This window comes from Dreissena polymorpha, chromosome 3 (genome assembly GCF_020536995.1).
Source record: "Dreissena polymorpha isolate Duluth1 chromosome 3, UMN_Dpol_1.0, whole genome shotgun sequence".
NCBI lineage: Eukaryota > Metazoa > Mollusca > Bivalvia > Myida > Dreissenidae > Dreissena > Dreissena polymorpha.
In genome coordinates, this window is record NC_068357.1 from 66,827,426 (window position 1) to 66,841,199 (window position 13,774).

Sequence of the window (13,774 nt, forward strand, 5' to 3'; positions counted from 1 at the left end):
GGTACAGACAGATTTATTCATAAAAGTTGCCGTTGAAAGCGCCATGCGTAACAGCGTTTCGCGTCAAGAATTAAGGTAGAAAAGCCAAACTTGGTTACATCATACATGCAGCACTTAGACTCCATACAAGGCATCACTTTTGATTCTAATAGGCAAAGCTGATGTAACATATGACTTAGCAAGTGTAAAAAATCATCAATGGCAATATTTGTGCGTCAAAGCAGGTTTTGAACCGGATTCGAACAAACTTTTTTTCAATTTTTTGGGCACATTTTAGGTAAAATCCATATAGAAGCAGCATTTCTGATGTTATTTGACCCAACAAAAGGGCTTGTCTGCATTGAAAAACAACACACTTGACTTCCTGACTAAAGAAAGTCATCGTCAGACATGAGCTTTAAGTCTCGGACAGGCTCCGGAAAGTGTCAGTCTGGCCCGGGTGCTCAATTCCGTGTAATCTGAGAAAACAAAAAGTTTTTTTTTTGCACATTTACCCATTACGGTGCCAACATATGTCAGTTAGATACAATTAGAGTAAGCTTTCAATTGTCTTTGTTGCTTTATTTGCTGCAAATGGTTAATTCACCACGCCGGCATCACATTGTCGGGCACACTGGCAAAGTTATCGCCACAAAATGTGGTGTCAGAGCTGCAGTAAATATAAAACACCCAATTTTCCTAATTTTGGTAACAAAAGTGTGCCAGGATATCAAAGAAATCATTTTACAATAGATTTAATTGAAAATAATGGCGTACTAACCTGCGAAGACACCGATCCTTTCGACACGACTGGGCGAGTGTTGAGGGCTGTCTCCGAATCAGTCATTCTGTACGGTTTTTATGGCCTGTCACTGCAGCCGGACTTGTAAACCAATTGGACGACAGTTCAGGCAGAGCTATAGACCCATTTCGACACCGCCTACAAATGCACACTTAGGTTTACGCATAATATTAAGGTCACTTAAATACAGATTCTCTGGTATTTTTCACGCAGGGTCTATCACAACAACATTCTTCCAGAAAAGAAAGCATAATAGTATTATCATGTTTGTGGTTTTCAGCTGAATACTTGAATTTACTTTAACTCAGCTAGATATCCAAACAGGAAATATAAGGCAAAGTAGTGTTGTTCTGAGTAGATCTGCATGACGGGGTTGAAGGTGAAGGCAGATAGCAGTGTCGGTCCAAAATTGGCGTGCATTTTTAACAGTAAAAGGCTAAAATGTAAACAATAATAATAATTACAGATGAAATAAAGACATGCATAAGGTTCATTATTGAGATTGATGCAAATTTATGTCAAAATGTCACTGAAAAACAATACCGAGTGTTTAAGAAGTTAAACAATATATGTCTCCGGAACAGGTTTCGGTGTGATTGCAGTCCATACAGGCTAATCAGGGACGACACTTTCCGCTTAAACTTAATTTCCGGTAAAGAGAGACTTCCTTGAAACTTATAATACCATAAAAGCGGAAAGTGTGGTCCCTGATTAGCATGTGCGGACTGCACAGGCTTATCTGGGATGACACTTTACGCACATGCATTAAGCCCAGTTTTCTCAGAACGCGACTCATATTGTGCTTTAGGGGTGTGAATGATGAATAAAGACAGAAAGGCAAAGCCCCATCTTTTCTCAGGTTGTGACGTCGGTGGCACTGTTCTCAATTATATGTTGACCGTTGGAGAGGAAACAGTAAAATTATGCATAGAAGTCAATAAAGAGCACAGAAACTATAGCGCTAAAATTATGTGGGGTTTTGTCAAACTTTTCATTTGAAACAAAAAGTTCCGGATTTCGGACTATCAGCAGTGTTTGTCTTCGATACTCTAAGATATGGATTCTCCATTTAAATAATTTTCGATGTTTGAAATTTATTGAATGAGTCGAAAATTACTTTCCCTTCAGTATGAATTTGCCGCTAGAGGCGCTCTAGAAGCACGAGGTTTTCGTGCATGGTTAAAACGTGGTCAGTTTTTGTCATTCAGCTTTGGGAACTCGCACGGTATACATGTTATTTTTCGGCTGGGGTTTACACAATGGACGACATGGAGCGAGCCACGTGTTCGGAAGACATAAATAATAATTTAAAGGAAATTCTGTTTGAATTAAAGAAACAGCAAGTTGATATAACTTCTTTGAAACAGCAAGTTAGTTTACCAGTGTCGTCTAAACAAGACCATAATGACATTAAATGGAAAGATGAAGGAAACAAACAGCAATATGATTTCAATTGTGATGTCCATGAAGGAATCAAGCAATGCACGTGGGCAATTGAAAACCAGAAAAGCGACTACGCAAAGGAAGTTTTATCGGAGGTTGCCAAGAAAATTCACACGAGAAATAAACACATAAGGATAGCGGAAACGTCAGAAGGCGGGTGGGAAACTGTCAAACAGTATGAACAGAACCCCCTCGCGAGTGACTCAGATGACGAGTCGAGAATCAATAGGGCGGATTCTAAAGCTCTAAAAAAAAAAAAGAAAAAAAAAAGAAAAAAAAAAGGGGTTCTTTTCGTGGCTACTCTGGATGGGGTCCCCAGCTCGGGCCATGCTTCGCGTGTGGACAGGTCGGTCACATCCGTCGGACGTGCCCCACCACCAGAGGGCAGCAAGCGAGCGCTCAGGCCAGGAAGTACTGATGCCACTGAGGCGAGCCCACCCGTGACCGAAAGTGCTGTATTTAAAGATGAGTATTACATTCATGAACAAAATGACATTATTGTTAATAATAGATTGAAAGAACATATTCAATTTTGGAAAAACATTGGCGCCAATCAATTTATTATTGATTCTATAGAACACGGTTATAAGATTCCATTTTATTCTTTACCCGAAAGCGTATTGCTTAAAAACAATAAATCAGCTCGTGATAACAGGGAGTTTGTAAGGAAAGCAAATACAGATTTGTTAGATCGGGATTTGGTAGAAAAAAAAAACAGATGCCCCTCCTCGTGTTGTTAATCCACTTTCTGTATCCATTCAAAGTAATGGTAAAAAGCGTCTCATTTTGGATCTGAGATGGGTAAATAAACACGTATGGAAACAATCGGTTAAATATGAGGTTTTGAGATTAGGTTTGATGTTTGTTAAAGAAGGGGGATTTATGATAAAGTTTGATATACATTCTGCTTACCATTTTGTGGATATATATCCTGAACATACAACTTACCTTGGGTTTTCGTTTGAAGATGATCATGGTGTAGTTAGTTACTTTAGGTTCAAGGTTCTTGCATTCGGGTTGGGTGTAGCACCTTATTTTTTCACTAAGCTTACAAGGCCACTTATAGCAAAGTGGAGGGGCGAAGGTAAACGAGTTATTATGTTCTTGGATGATGGTTTTGGTACACATGATAATTATGAGGAGACGAAAAAGCTTGCGTCTGATAAAAAGCAAGATTTGCTTCTCTCTGGGTTTATCCCTAATGTAGATAAATGTATCTGGGAACCAGTACAGGAAATGGAGTGGCTGGGTGTTAATATTAATATGAGAGAGTTTTCAATAAGAATTCCTGAAAGAAGAATTAGCAAGGCTATGAATACCATCAATAGTTTATTGGGCTCTGTATATTTGCCAGTAAGAAAGGTAGCTAGTTTTATTGGTCAAATTATTTCTATGAGTATTGTAATTGGCCCTGTAGCTCAAATAATGACTAGATATTTGAGTATCGATGTTGCGAAAGAGTGCACGTGGAATGCGTACGTTAAGTTGTCAATCGATAGTGTAGAGCAATTGGCATTTTGGAGAGAAACGCTCAATTTGCTTAACAAAAGATTGCTTGTTGCTACTGGCGCGTGTTCAAAAGTAGTATACAGTGATGCATCTGCTGTGTCTTATGCCGGATATGAGGTAGGGACGGTGAATGGTGTGGCGCATGGGTCATGGTCGTCAGAGGAGACTAAAATGTCTTCTACTTGGCGGGAACTTTGTGGAGTTTATAGAGTTTTAAAGTCATTAATTGATGTGCTTGCAAGTCACCGCGTTAAATGGTTTACAGACAATCAGGGAGTTTGTAGTGTTATTAAAAAAGGTTCTATGAAAAAGGATCTACAAGATTTAGCTATCAAAATATTCTAATTAACAGCGAAAAATTCAATTCATTTAGAAGTTGAATGGATTCCGAGAGAACAAAACGGTTTGGCAGATTATTTATCTAAGATTGTAGAGACGGATGACTGGGGAATTGGTTTAAATGTATTTGAAATGTTGCAAAGTAAATGGGGCCATTTAGATGTAGATGTTTTTGCGTCAGAACATAATGCTAAAGTTTTAACATTCTTTAGTAGATTTTGGTGCCCTAAATCTGCAGGTATCGATGCATTTACATTTGACTGGAGTATGTGTTTTGGGTTGTACGTTCCTCCTGTTACTCTCATTCCCAGAGTTTTGAGTAAAATGGCGTATTGTAAAGCGAAAGGCGTTTCGGTTGCGCCAGAGTGGAAATCGGCTAGTTTTTGGCCACTTATATGTGATAATTCTGGCGACTTTAGTGCATTTGTTAAAGATTTTATCTTTTTGCCTACAAATAAAGATTCATATACACCATGCAGAAATGGTGTTGGAATATTTGGTACAGAAAACCTGCGGGTCAGAATGATTGCTTTTTTCGTCGAGTTTTAAAGGCTCTACTCGTCATGTGTAATTTACCATATCATGAATAAGGTGTTTCCCTATATAACTAATTCTGTTTTTGCCCTAAATTCAAAAGAGGGAGCACGAGGTTTTCGGGAGCACGAGGTTTTCGTGCATGGTTAATGAGTATGCGCTGAGGTGTACAGCGGTTATGGCGCTTGCCATTTTACAGTGACCTGTAACACACAAGGTGTGGGAACGTGAGTGTAAGCACGATACGAGGTGTCGGTATCGGCTGTAGTGGTTGTAATAGAAATTAGAATGTATTTGTCTGTTTTTTAAATGTGTGTGTTTATGTTGAATTTTGTATTAACACGAAGTTGTCGGTTTACATATGTTGTTAATTTTACTCGTGAATGAGTATGCGCTGATGTGTTCAGCGGTTAAGGCGCTTGTCTTAATTGAAGCCACAGTGGCTTGTTACACACCAGGTGTGGGAACGTGCGTTTAAGCACGGTGCGACGTGCCGGTATCGGTTGTCGTGGTTGTATTATAAATTAATGCATTTGTCTGTTGTTGTTGTTTTAATGAGTGTGTTAGTGTTAAAGTTTTTATAAACACGAATTTGTGTGTTTAAATATGTTGTTAATTTTACTCGTGAATGAGTATGCGCTGATGGTCCAGCGGCTAAGGCGCTTGTCTTAATAGAAGCCACAGTGGCTTGTTACACACCAGGTGTGGGAATGTGCGTTTAAGCCGGTATCGGCTGTCGGGTAATTAATATACATTGGGATGTATTAGTTTGTTTTGAACTTTTTATTAACATACATTTGTGTGTTTACATCTGTTTTTTCAGAGACATGCAGATGACATAAACGCGCTGCCTGACGTCTTGGTGAGGGGAGTGTCCTTGCTGCCGGAGTTACTCAAAGAATCAAGAGCTATGAACACATCAGAGGCATACAGAAGGGGGTTTAAAAGGTGGTGTGATTGGGCTTTGAGTAATAACTTAACCAGTGAGGATACTTTTCCCGCCAAGGCGTTTCATGTGGCTTTATATATGACATCTTTAATTCAAACTGCTCAGTCACCAAGTCCTATTGTGAATGCTTTTTATAGTATAAAGTGGTATCATGACTTGTTGGACTTACAATCACCAACCGATACTAATTTAGTTAAAAATGTGTTAGAGGCTGCTAAAAGGAGACTAAGCAAACATTCGAATAGAAAAGAACCAATTTCTGTATCTGTACTTGAACAAGTTTTTCACTGTTTGTATAAAGAAAATAATGTGTTTAATCAAAGGACAATTTGTGCACTGTTACTTTCCTATGATGCATTTTTAAGAAGTAGTGAGTTGTTGAATTTAAAGAGATGTGATATTATTATTTACCCAATGTATATGAGTATTTTTATTCAGTCATCCAAGAACGACAAGTATCGGGATGGAGCATGGGTGCCTTTAGCTAGAACTGGTACTGTTTTATGCCCAGTAGTTAATCTTGAAAGATATTTTGTGTGGGCTAAGATACCAAGTGATTCAGAATGTTTTGTCTTCTCTCAACTGTCAAAAAACAAAAGAAGGTTTTAAACTAAGGCAATGTGATAAAAATTTATCATACAGCTATTTAAGAAAACTTTTAATTGATGCTATCAAACCTTTTGTAAGTGATATAAAATGTTATGGTTTACATTCATTGAGATCGGGTGGAGCCACAGCGGCAGCTAACATGGGTATTCCTGACCGTTTGTTTAAGCGTCACGGACGATGGTCCAGTGAGTCCGCGAAGGATGGTTATGTTAAGGATTCGATAGATGACAGGCTAAGGGTGTCTAAGTGTTTAGGTTTGTAATTGTTATAATTATGTAAATATTAAGAACAATTGTTATAATATTTATTTGTTGACAATTATGTTACTTTTAGTAGCCCGTTCTTTTAATTCAGCCGGTATGCGAGTCCCTGCGGCTAGTACCAAAAAAACAAAGTTTTTGTTTGTTTGCTATATAGGCAAAGGAGGGATGTAAGGAAAATATAATTTTCGATGTTTGAAATTATTGAATGAGTCGAAAATTACTTTCCCTTCAGTATGAATTTGCCGCTAGAGGCGCTCTAGAAGCACGATGTTTTCGTGCATGGTTAAAACGTGGTCAGTTTTCGTCATTCAGCTTTGGGAACTCGCACGGTATACATGTTATTTTTTAAAATAATGTGTTAATATTTCATATTATGGAAATTATATATGAAATTGAATAATTGATATATGTATTGAACTAAATTTACATAGAATGTCACTGTATGATGACTGTTAGAAAGATTGTATTATGTGATGTATGTTTGACGTTTTGATGATGGTTATTATGTTAAGTATAATAATAAATGGACAGCCGGTATGCGAGTCCCTGCGGCTAGTACCAAAAAACAGAGTTTTTGTTTGTTTGCTATATAGGCAAAGGAGGGATGTAAGGGAAACAAATATTATCACTGCAAACCCAATCGTTACCCAGTTTGTCGATAGATCGTTTTTAGATAAACAAAACTTGAACAACGACGCGCAAATTCTCGTGTATATATCCAATAGTATAACAGAAAAAAACTGAAAAAGTCGAGACAAACGTCACATGTTCATGAAAAGGGACTAGCAAGATACAATCATCATCATCATCATCATCATCATCATCATCATCATCATCATCATCATCATCATCATCATCATCATCATCATCATCATCATCATCATCATCTCAACATCATCTCAACATCATCATCATCTCAACATCATCTCAACATCATCTCAACATCATCATCATCATCATCATCATCATCATCATCATCATCATCATCATCATCATCATCATCATCATCATCATCATCATCATCATCATCATCATCATCATCATCATCATCATCATCATCATCATCATCATCATCATCATCATCATCATCATCATCATCATCATCATCATCATCATCATCATCATCATCATCATCATCATCATCATCATCATCATCATCATCATCATCATCATCATCATCATCATCATCATCATCATCATCATCATCACCATCAGCAGAAGCATCATGATAATCATCATCATCATTATCATCATCATCATTATCATCATCGTCATCATCAACAATGAAATCATCGTCGTCGTTGTCGCAAATCATTGGCGTCATCATGATTGCAAAAGCACTAAGTAAAATAAGACAGTGTTTTGAAAGAATTTTCATCATTCACTTTCTGAATCTCTCAATTCTAACCTTCGCTTGTAAGTGCAATACGATCTATATACATTGTGGGACTGTCCTTAAATTATTTATTTACAAAAGGGCCACTCAGTGCATGCCAAGAATGTTCAATCAGCATACAACTCGGATTGACCTGTCTTTAACAAACAACCATGAAACAAATTTATGTCTTTTTTACTCCTCCTGCACTTGCAGACGAAGTTCAATTGAAAATAGTTCTTTATGGAAACTACGCATGTAAATGCGTCACTTAAGCCAAAACGATCAACTGAAGATATCTGACAACATCGGGGTTTAATAAGAATTTTCAGATTAAATCGTTGATGCCGTGAAGACATATTGGTAAAAAAGCAATCAGAGAAAAGTACGAAAAATATTGCAGAAAATATTATGGTATTGCGTCTAATTTATTGAATACTGTCGTTTATTTGCTGTCGCTTACTAGAATATTAATGGTAAATGATATTTAAAAAATAGTATTTCAATATCTTATATGATAATATTATATGCATATTAATGGCCTTATTATTACATGCTTATATGATATAATTATACCCGACATTGTTCAAATGGTTTCACGAAACGGTTTGAGCAGAGCAAACGAACTTTCAAATACATAATTTAATGTGAATTATCGTGTTCATTAAATTGATTTTATAACAAAAGAAATAAGCTATTAACGAGAATACTTTACAATAATGGATTTAAAAATACTTTACCTAATATCAACATTTATATGAACGAGATTTTGATGTACAGGAATAGATATGCTCCGTTCAGATCATTTTACCTCAATATATGTATCATATTTATAAATTAATGTCATAAAGCATTTGATGATAATTTATTGACGACCATATTACGAATATACGAAAGCCTATTAGTACCACTTAAATTTTTGTTAAAAGTTCGATGTCGTTATAATGCCAAAAAGGCATTACTACGCAAATAAATACGTACTAGCGCAAACAAACGCATTTTAACGCTAATAAACGCGTAATAACGCTAAAAGGCGTAATAACACCAAACTTAAAGGCGCACAAACGTTAAAACAGACGTACCGTAATAACGCTAAAAAGAGGCATTCTTACGCCTTTTAGTTTGGCGTTAGTACGCCCTTTCTAAAAGAATGCCATTTTAGCGTTATAACGCCTTTTTTAGCGTGTGCGCGTCTTTAGGTTTGGCGGTGTTGCGCCCTTGTTAGCATTATTACGCATTTATTAGCGTTATAATGCGTTTGTTTTCGTGATAACGTATTTTTTTTGCAAGGTAATGCATTTTTCGCGTTATTACGACTTCGAAGTATTTTATTTTTTATATTTTTTGTGTAGCTAATAGACTTTCGTGCGAATACTTTACATAAAACAAACGAAGTGTGATCATATACGATTGATACAGAAGCGGTAACGGCATCCGCTCCCACCCCTAAAATGTGTCAAGGTTCAACTTTTTTAAATCGCTCTAATATATCTAAATGAAAATTATTTGATAAGATGGATTTGTGAAGTTAATTATATTAGCTTTTCTGTGGTACATCACTTTCTCTAAATTGCCCCTTTTCGTTGATATAACAACTTCAAATCACGTTGAAATGCTATGTGCACGAAATCAAACATAATTCGCTTCTAAACAACAAACAAATAGGAGAAGTTTCTGGTGAAGACAGGCGTTCATAAAACTTGAATGACACTCAGATAACATTCTAATTGATTTAATAATAAAATATGGCCCTATGTATTCAGGGGTGTTATTGCTTCTTGCTTTCGTTTAATCTTGATATCAAATTACTATATCTGCAGTGCAAGACATATATGACACTTGAAGAGATAAGTTCTTGCTCGTTGCACTTCATATCTGTTCATTTGATGTTCACTTTAAAGTGAGCGTTTGGTATTCATACCGAGCAGATCTAGAAAAGACAGTGACGTGGACATGAGCGAGACTGATAAGGAAGTGTTTAATGTTCACTCTTTAATTTTATTTATAATTTGTGAATCTTTGTTTTAAAAGTAAAGATCTAAGTATATACTATTGTCCAAAAGTTAATAAAAATCATTAATTTATTCTGAGTCAGACACTAGAAGGGGTAAACACTTCGCACATTCAAATCGAGTGATTGACACGTGAAATATTAATTTATTCAAAAATAGATTATATAACATACAAATCAAGTTCGATCGCGTATACAAAAATGCAATATAAACATGGTCTGAAATAACCCATAATAATTGTCTCTTATGTCCGTTTTGCATTTACACGTGATACAAAAAAGACCTAATCTCCGTCCGGGGATTCGTAAATATCATAATAAACAGAAATAGAATATGCACGCAATCGTCGTTAAAAAATGAATTTAGCTATACAATTTTGACTTTAGATGATTGGAAGTGATATACGGCAATCATAATATGATAATTATGTTGAATGGTTTTTTTGCAACTAGACACGTGGCATTAGCCCACTTCTCAATCGATCTGAGAGCGTTTTGATTTAATCTTCCGCTTATAAATGAATACAGCCTTAGCTTAAAAGGTGCCTGGAGTTGGCACTGACATCGACAATCGACATTGGATTATCGAGCTGGGGCGCACATCCAGCCAGCTCTGACATCAACATTCGAAAAAAGTCACGAATATTGAGCTGGGACGAAGGTCGAGCCAGCTCTGACATCGACATTCGGCACTTGTCCCAAATATCGAGCTGGGGCGAATGTCGAGCCAGCTCTAACATCGACATTCGGCAAAAGTCTCGAATATCGAGCTGGGGCGAATATCGCGCCAACTCTGACATCGACATTCGGCAAAAGTCCCGAATATCGAGCTGGGCGAATGTCAAGCCAGCTCTGACATCGACATTCGGCAAAAGTCCCGAATATTGAGCTGGGGCGAATGTCGTGCTAGCTCTGACATCGTCATTCGTCACTAGTCCCGAATATTGAGCTGGGGCGAATGTCGAGCTAGCTCTGACATCAATTTGACATTCGGCAAAAGTCTCGAATATGTACCGAAAATCTATATGGGGCGACTGTCGAGCCAGCTCTGACATGGACATTCGGTAAAAGTCACGGATATCGAGATTGTCATTTTCCAATACGCTATTCCATAATATTTTCTGAATTATTTTGTCTTACTTTTCTATTATTGCTTTTATTACCAATATCTTTTGACGGTATCAAAGATGTTATCTGAACGACATTGTTGAACTGGTTTCGCGAAACGGTTCGTGTAGTGCAAAATAACTGTAAAAATACAATAAATAGTTCATTATAATGTTCATTTTATTTATGTTACATTAATTAGCTATCATCAAGAATACTTTACATTGATGGCCAACAAAATACCGTCATATAATATCAACATTTATGTGAACGGGATTTTGATGTACAGGAATAGATATCCTCCTTTCAGCCCCGTTTTCCTCAATAAATATATTTGTTATATTTTCAAATGAATGTCATAAAGTTTATGAATGATAACTTATTGACAACCATATAACGAAAATCGGTTATCAAAGACAAGAATTGTGATCATATGCGGATTTTTATAGAAGCGGTAACCTCATCCCCCCCCCACCTTAAAATTGGTCTTTTTTCAATCGCTCTTATAAGATGGATGCGTGGAGTAAATTATTCTACTGTACGTTATATTTTAGCATAATTGCTTTTCTGTCGTACATCCCTTTCGTTAATTTGTTCCTTTTCGTTGATGTATCGACTTCAAATGACGTGGAAATGCTATTTGCACGAAAGCAAAAGCAATTCGCTTATAAAAACAGTCAAATATGAGAAGTTTTTTTGTGACATGCACCAAAAGAAGTAAACGATTTATCCAAGTTATAGAGTTATATGACTCTAAAATTGTGATATTGAATATAAAATAAATGATGAATCGGGAACGTTTCCTCTTAAGTGCATTCGCCCATAAACGCATTTACTTAAAATCAAATCGAATAAGGGACATGTAAATTGAAGTTCCATGCAATCTTTTATCTTTTTTTAATTCCCATCAATCTAAACAAATGCTTATTATTTGCTGGATACTTTTTACGTTGAATCATTTAAATGATGCCTTTAATTATGGTCTAGCAGCGAACATTACAAATGTATGCGATTTGTTTTGACAGATAAGGGATTATACAGTACGAGGCAGGCGTCCATAAAATATCAAGTGCACTCAGATAACATTCTAATTGATTTAATAAAACATATGGACCGATTTTTTCAGGGGTGTGATTGCTTCTCGCTTTCATTTTAACTTAACATCACATTTCGAAATCTGCAGTGAAATACCTATTTGACACTTAAGAGATAAATATGGTCATACAGAAGTGAATACTCGCTGCTCTTCTTACGAGTTCCTTTGATATTCACTTAAGAGAGAGCCTTTGGTATTCTTACCCCAGAAGATCTAGAACAAAAAACACAATCTAAACCAGAGCTGCCTCCATCGGAAGACATATGCCCCCGAAAACGCTTTTCCGAAACCTGAACGCAGATTTCGAAACCGAAACGCGGATCCTAAGTTCAATGTCAAAGGGGTCAACATGTGTGTGCGTATTGAAAGGCCTTGTCCATATACTCATGCATAACAAATATGAAGGTTACATCTGAAGCGACATGAGAGGTTATAAGCATTTTTCGAAACCTAAACGCAAAAGTGTGACGGACAGACGAACAGACGGACGGACAGACAGACGGATAGTGCGATCACTATATGCCCACCTTCGGGGGCATAACAATCTAAAACAATGATGTGGAAACGGGCAAGAGTGATAACGAAGCTCTTCAATGTTCACTTTTTATTTTATTTTTTTATTTTTTTTGTAAATCGTTGTTTCATATATAAAATTCTAAATATATTCTTTTGTCCAAAAGTTTACAAAAAACCTTATTTGATTCTGGGTCTGACACTTCACACATCAAAATTGAGTAATTTCACATAATAAAACAGCTTAACACCACGATAATGTATAGGTCTATATTTGACAGTGATGATTTAATTGACACCTGAACTATTAATTTAATAGGAATAGATTATATAACATACAAATCAAGTTCGATCGCGTATACAAAAATGCGATATAAATTCAATAAAACCCGCGCTTTTATAAACATGGTTTGAAATTACCCATAATTATTGTCAGTTATGTCCGTTTTGCATTTACACGTTATACAAAAAAGACCTTATCTCCGTCCGGGGATCGTAAATATCATAATAAACAGAAATAGAATATGCACGCAGTCGTCGTTAAAAAAATCTGAATTTGGCTATACAAATTTGACTTCAGATTATTGGAAGTGATTCACGCCTGGCAATAATAATATGATATGTTGAATGTTGCTTTTTTTTTGCTTCTTCACAGGTGGCCATTAGCCGACTTCTGGATCGATCAGATAGCGTCTTGATTTAATCTTCCGCTTTGAAATTAATACAGCCTTAGCTTGAAGAATCCGTTGGAAAATATGCGATAATCAACGTCCATCTGAATGTAACCTTAAAACGAGAACAAACAAATCTTCTCAAAAACGAAAAATACTTTGGCACATAAAGTATGCCTGTATAATTGAATGCTTCATTAAATATTAGTAAATGGTAATGTTAAAATTGTAGAGGGTTATACATCAATATAAAACGCCGTATGGCCGTGAAGCGGGCTCCTCAAAGCTTTTAACCCATTTATGCCTAGTGGACTCTCCCATCCTTCTAATTTGGATCAATTTATTTAAAAAAAATAGGGATTTCTAGTATACTTATTTCTATATTTAGAATATTTCTTACAGAAATTCCTTTAAGCAAACAGCGCAGACCCTGATGAGACGCCGCATCAGGAATTTTTTCTAGACGCTAGGCATAAATCGGCTTTAATTCATCAACATAATATGTGTATCATCTGTAACCAATATTGTGCTTGAATATCTCATTACTTGCAGAATTCAAGAACCGTGATTTGTG

At 36.3% G+C, this 13,774-nt stretch overlaps 1 protein-coding gene across 1 annotated transcript; it reads left to right on the plus strand.

The window, feature by feature from the left end:
• Positions 1–2,798: 2,798 nt before the first annotated feature.
• On the plus strand, positions 2,799–7,039 carry LOC127874561 (uncharacterized). The gene is made up of 2 exons (XM_052418947.1): positions 2,799–6,558; positions 6,997–7,039. The coding sequence occupies exon 1, from the start codon at positions 3,083–3,085 to the stop codon at positions 4,076–4,078; it is 996 nt and encodes a 331-aa protein (XP_052274907.1). The 5' UTR covers positions 2,799–3,082; the 3' UTR covers positions 4,079–6,558; positions 6,997–7,039.
• The last annotated feature ends 6,735 nt before the right edge of the window (positions 7,040–13,774 follow it).